Source organism: Lactuca sativa, chromosome 9 (genome assembly GCF_002870075.4).
Source record: "Lactuca sativa cultivar Salinas chromosome 9, Lsat_Salinas_v11, whole genome shotgun sequence".
Classification (NCBI taxonomy): domain Eukaryota; kingdom Viridiplantae; phylum Streptophyta; class Magnoliopsida; order Asterales; family Asteraceae; genus Lactuca; species Lactuca sativa.
Window position 1 is genome coordinate 202,138,309 of NC_056631.2, and position 6,043 is coordinate 202,144,351.

General features: G+C 37.8%; 1 protein-coding gene and 1 non-coding gene across 2 annotated transcripts; one reads left to right on the forward strand and one right to left on the reverse strand.

Annotated features, from left to right (window-relative positions):
* Positions 1-1,844: 1,844 nt before the first annotated feature.
* Positions 1,845-4,288, reverse strand: LOC111903165 (protein DJ-1 homolog C). Its single transcript, XM_023898948.3, has 8 exons — positions 3,995-4,288; positions 3,326-3,526; positions 3,099-3,248; positions 2,821-3,000; positions 2,667-2,744; positions 2,394-2,594; positions 2,176-2,313; positions 1,845-2,089 (listed from the first exon to the last, which is right to left on the reverse strand). The coding sequence occupies exons 1-8, from the start codon at positions 4,259-4,261 to the stop codon at positions 1,877-1,879; spliced, it is 1,428 nt and encodes a 475-aa protein (XP_023754716.1). The 5' UTR covers positions 4,262-4,288; the 3' UTR covers positions 1,845-1,876.
* A 71-nt stretch (positions 4,289-4,359) lies between these two features.
* TRNAR-UCU (transfer RNA arginine (anticodon UCU)) lies at positions 4,360-4,432 on the forward strand. Its single transcript has one exon. It is a non-coding gene; the product is annotated as a tRNA-Arg (tRNA).
* The last annotated feature ends 1,611 nt before the right edge of the window (positions 4,433-6,043 follow it).

Genomic DNA, 6,043 nt, shown 5'->3' on the forward strand with positions numbered 1-6,043 from the left:
TATATTCATTGTTTTGTATGCTAGATTAGGATAATACCTTGGAAGTTCATATTTGCATGTATAATAGAGAAAACATAGATCCAAGGTATCTAGGGTTGCATGTACACTTAGGAGTGTTAGAATGCTCAAATCCCATCAGCTTTTTCGGACTCATCAAAGCACATGCGACATTCATGGATCTCGTGAACCGGGTGTGTAGGCCTATATTGAATTGGTCAGTGATTGTCTACATCGATGACATCTTTGTTTATTCAAAGACCATAGAGCAGCACGATGAACTTTCTCGCGAGATTCTTGGGGTTTTGAGAACGGAAAGGCTATACGTCAAGTTCTCTAAGTGTGATTTATGGTTGCGCGAGGTTTAGTTTCTAGGATACCTCGTCAATCAGAACTCTATCGTGGTCCACCCAGGCAAGATAGAGGCGGTGATGAGGTGGGAAGTGCCAAATTCTCCATCTGAGATTTGGAGCTTCGTCGGTTTGGCATGATATTATAGGAGATTAATTCAAGATTTCTCCAAGATTGCAGTTCCTCTCTCCAAGTTGACAAGGAAGGATGTTGTGTTCAGTTGGGGGCCTGAGCAACAAGCATCATTCGAGACTCTTTGCTAGACTTTGTGAGCCACCGGTACTTGCCCTCTCGGAGGGAGTTGAGCATTTTGTGGTCTATTGTGATGCATCCATTTTGGGGCTGGGTGTTGTGTTGATGTAGAGAGGGCGTGTGATTGCATACGCTTCGAGACAACATTAAGCCTCATGAAGCGAAGTATCCCACCTATGATTCGGAATTGGGGGCGGTGGTTTTCGCTCTTAAGATTTGGCACCACTATCTTTACAGAGTTCGTTGTACCATTTATACGGACCATAAGAGCCTGAGATATCTTATGGGTCAGCCTAACATGAATATGAGGCATAGGAGGTGGCTGGATGTAGTGAAAGATTATAACTGTGAAATCCTGTATCACACGGGTAAGGCCAATGTGGTGGCCGACACCTTGAGCTAGAGGGCGATCAGTACCCCTATTCAGGACATGTGTTTGAGGATGACTGTGATGACCTCAGTTTTGGAAACAATCAAAGAAGCGCAATCGGACACCATAAAGGAAGAGAATCAGAAAAGTAAGCGAGTGATCAATCAGGTTTTAGCCTTTGATATCGACATCAGACGGCTTTTGACAGGTTTCAACCTTTGATATCGACATCAGAGGGCTTTTGACTTTTCATGGATAGGTTTGGGTACCGAATACAGGTGGGGCTCAACGGGTATTGATGAAAGAGACTCACAAGTCGAGATTCTCCATTCATCCGGAGGCTACCAAGATGTATCTTGACATGAAACATAGTTATTGGTGACCGTGTATCAAGGGAGATATGGCCTGGTTTGTCGAGCGATACTTAACCTGCAGGAAGGTTAAGGCTAAGTACCAACGCCCTCACGAAAAGTTGCAGCCATTGAAGGTTCCACTGTGAAAGTGAAAGCAGATCACGATGGATTTTATTAAGCAATTGGAAGTTACCAAAAACAAATATACCATGTTTTGGTAAATAAGTTTAAAACAACAATAGATTGGTAAATATATTTTTTTTAAATTACAACCAACCTATATTTTTGTAATAACACACCTACGACATACCACACCAACCTCATTGACATCATTTGAACCTTTTAAGTCGTATACATATAAAACATATAGTCAATAAATAGATTTCACGCCTAGTAAATCCTTAAGCCTCCTAAGTACGTAAGATATTTTTCCAATGTCATTTGACCTTTTTTGCAATTTGGGTTTTTCTAGTGAAACCTACACTTATACAAGACCATACACATCTTTGTTATTTTACTGCTTTAAAATATAAATAGCTTCTTATTATTGCATTTAAGTTGCTCGATATTCATATACAAGACCCGATGCTACACTTTTTGCTCTTCCATGCCCAAAAAACTTAGCAATAACAGCTAACGCGAATTCCGGGGTACTAGAAAGACCCCTACATGTAATTAATCCACCATCAATCACAACTTGAGAATCAACAATCACATTACCCTCAAGCTTACTCACAATAGACGGATGCCCCGTTGCTTTCTTGTCCTGCAAGACACCATAAATTACACTTTTGCCATTAGCAAAAAGAAACAAAAATGTATAAAAAAAAATGAAAAAAAACAGCCACTTACTTGGAGTAGGCCTTGTTTTTGTAGAATTATAGACGAAGAACATATCGCCCCGTATTTTCTTCCATTAGAAACTTGTTCTTTAAGCAACTTCTTCAAAATCTTGGATTTTTGTAACCGATCTACGCCGTGAATTCCTCCCTAATGTTTTATTATTCAGAAACATATTAAACTTTGAAATAAATAGAATTTATTAAAAATATGTCTATAAATTGCCTCACAGGTAAAATTATCAAATCAAATATCGAATCCGCAACGTTTTTGATTAAATCGTCTGCAACGGTTTTTATACCGTGGGACCCGCAAACGGTTAAAGTTTTTTCAAGGGAAGCAACCGTAACATCTAATTTAGCTCTTCGTAAAATATCGACAACTGTCACCACTTCAATATCTTCACTTCCATTTGCTATTGGAATCAAAACCTGTATAATAAAATCAATATTATTTATTTATATAATTTTTTTTTTTAAAATGATCAAATACGAAAATCTTACACGAGGAGTATTGTCAACAGCCCAGTCAACTTCATTGAACTCTTCCTTCCTAGAAACCTCATCAGCAGTGTCCATTAACTTTACGAAAGTGGAAAAGACAGAATTACCCCTCTTGAAACTTAAATGGAAGAGTATGTAGTCATGAAGGGCTTACTAGTAATTTTCCAATCTCCATTGAAGCATTCTCACCGAAAAGCTGTTCAACTAATGAAACAGAGAACTGAAAGCAAGTTCCAGGGCCTCGACTTGTTGTTAATTCCTCTGAAATTTGAAGATTTGTTTTAACTGCTCGAAATGTTGGAAGTTTGTGTATAAATGCTGGATGACAAGTTGTCTGAAAATGAGAAATATAAATTCAATTTTAGTCCCAACAAGTTTTATTAAAATGTAGTAACATATAAAAATAAAAAAGATTAATATATAGAATAATACCTTCTTTCTTTTTAAAAGACCCCAAGGTAAAAGTGTGACAGCTGGAGCAGCACAAATAGCCCCATATAACCGTTTTTCTTCAGCTTGTTTTCTGGTAATTGTTTCGAGTGTTTTACAATCTCTTAATCGAACAGATCCAGGCATTCCTCCCTGAAAGAAATACCATAAAACCATTGGTTACAAATAGGGATTTTAGAAAGTAATGGAGATGAAAATGATTAACTTACAGGAAGTGCAACAAGATCAAAGATTTGATCTGAACATTCAGAAATGGAAACGTCTGCAACAAGTATGGTGCCTCCTGAAAGTTTGACTTCTAGTTGAGGCTCTACTGAAGCAAGAACCACATGGGCCCCAGCTTGGCGAAGGATGTTTACCATTATCACAGCTTCCATTTCTTCTGTGCCATATCCAATTGGAATCAAAACCTTCAAAATCCACAAACTAAACATTGTAGTCATATAGAGAATGAAGAAAGGAATCTATGTTAATCTGTAATCTAAAATTGACCTGTTTAACCTAAAAAAAAAAAAAAAAGAATGTTTTCGCCTTCTATTCATTCTCAATTGGAAGAAATGGGAGTACAGAATGTAAATGTGAAATGCCTAAACCCTTGATAAAGTATCAAAGTTCAGTTGTTGAAAGAGAATGCGTTAGGTAAAAGAAGGGAAAAGATGACACTTCAATTGTACAACAACAATAGAAACCACTTTCAAATTTGGTCAAAATTGAGCAAGTGTAGAGATAAGATACTCAAGTTTGTAACCAATCAACGCATATTCCTAATAATTACGAGTTTAAAGAAGAGACTAAAACTGTGAAACGAAACGATTAACGCAAACAAACAGCAGATAGATATACACAGATGATTATGAAGTATGAGAAGAAGAAAGAACCTTCTTGAGCGGGAGTGAGACCTCAGCTTCAGTATTCAATGGTGTGGTTTCGGTTATGGAAACGACGGAGGTGGCTGTCCTTATATGTGATGGAGAAGATAGGGTTTTAGGGGGGTTTGAGTAGAAATTGCAGGTAGGAGGTAGTTGCCAGCGGTGAGTAATGGCAGCGGATACTAATAGTGCTGGACGAAGAGCAGCGGCGGCCGTCGTCGCCGCCGGGAAATTTGAGGGTGGAAGAGACGATATAGATGCCATGAGAGAATTCATTAGGCTGCTGCACTGAAGTGCAGTTCATCAAGTAAATCTATATTTTGGTACCGAGTAATTTCAGATTTAGATTATTCGATGCAAGGAGTAAACAAGAAGCACCCGTGGCCTAATGGATAAGGCGTCTGACTTCTAATCAGGCGATTGTGGGTTCGAGTCCCACCGGGTGTGTTCCTTTTTGCCAATTTAGATCGAAATTTTTAATAGTTAGTTATTAACAACTATACATTTTATAAATTTCACAATTTTGGATTCTATATTTATGATCTTTTTTACTTTCAATCATAAATGTGATTTAATTTCTACAATTATATTGGGTTTTTTTTTTTTAATATAGATCGACTTTTAATAAATAGTTGAAATTAAAAACCATACAACTACAAATGAATAAACAAAATACTAGAAGTAATGGATTAATGGAAATACATGTTGCTTGGCACGCTTGACTCATTGACTACTTCCTCGAGTTCATTCCAACCCAAATTCAGAAATTCCAACGGGCAAAATCCAGACAGAAGTATTTAAGACTTGAAAATTGAAATTTTGTATTCTGTAATTAATGAATAATTAAAAATAATTAACCTTAATCGGTTAAACTAATATATAATGAAAAAATGGAAAAGAAGTGAAACACATACCATTTGGCATTGGAGACTGTTAGGTTGAGTGGTGGCCGACCAAAGAAGTATTGGCTAACAATTTGTTGTGTCGAAAAATCAACTAAATCCTGGATCATGGATTCTGGTGCGTTGTTTCATGCTAGTCAATCCAAAGAAGTAATGCAGAATTTCAAACTGTATAAAGGGAAAGTCAAATTAGCAGATAACAAGAGCCTGGATATTACTGGAGTTGAGGATGTGGTCCTCAAGACAACTTTAGGTACGAAATGGACTTTGAAGAATGTCAAGTTCACATTCCAGACATGAAGATGATGTCAATATCTGTAGGGCAGCTTGATGATGAAGGTCACCATGGTACACTTTATATGGTGCAAGTTTTTAATACTGAAGCAGATGCAGTTGAAGATTCCAGAAGAGGAATGGCAAGGTCAGGAGATTTCTCTCAAACACTTGAAGGTATTTGGTTGTGTCTCGTATGTCAAAGTTAAAGACTTGGAGAGAGACAAGCTAGAGACAGAGGCAAGGAAATGCACCTTTTAGGTTATGGGTTGGATGACATGGGATACTGCTTCTGCGATAACGAGAATAAGAAGGTTATTAAAAGTCGGGATGTGGTGTTCAACGAGAGTTCTCTATACAAGGACGAACTTGCAAAGAGCTTCGGTAGTGTCAAGAAATCAGAAAAAAAAGATCAAGTTGAGTTTGAAGAAATCTCAGATGACGACATTGTAAAACCTATCAGTACTCCAGAGATAAGTGAAAGTTCAGCAAGCAATGGGAGCTCCGATATATCTGGAGATAGTGGGAGCACAGTGGATAATACTTCAGAGGATGGGGTTGTAGATGATGCAGAAATCGAAAATCCTATTGTTCCTACATCCACCAGAGTATGAAGACCTCCAGTCGGGTATTCTCCTTTAGCTAATTACTTGTTGTTAAATGAGAATGGTGAACCTGAGTCTTATCCAGAGGCTTTGAGGATGAAAGATTCCATACAATGGAAGAAGGTTATGGATGACGAGTTGGGCTCACTTGACAAGGACCATACTTGGTCCTTGGTCAAGCTCTGAACAAGGAAGAAAGTACTGCAAAACAAATAGGTATTTCGAGTCAAAGATGAGATTGATGGCACCAAACAATACAAGACAAGGTTGGTGGTCAA

Excerpts from the sequence above, each read along its gene's own strand:
- LOC111903165 (XM_023898948.3), bottom strand. The coding sequence starts at position 4,261 with ATGAATTCTCTCATGGCATCTATATCGTCTCTTCCACCCTCAAATTTC. Across the intron at positions 3,001-3,098 it reads GTCTTTTAAAAAGAAAGAAG|ACAACTTGTCATCCAGCATT; the intron begins GTATTATTCTAT and ends TCTCATTTTCAG. Across the intron at positions 2,314-2,393 it reads TTGATTTGATAATTTTACCT|GGAGGAATTCACGGCGTAGA; the intron begins GTGAGGCAATTT and ends ATAAAACATTAG.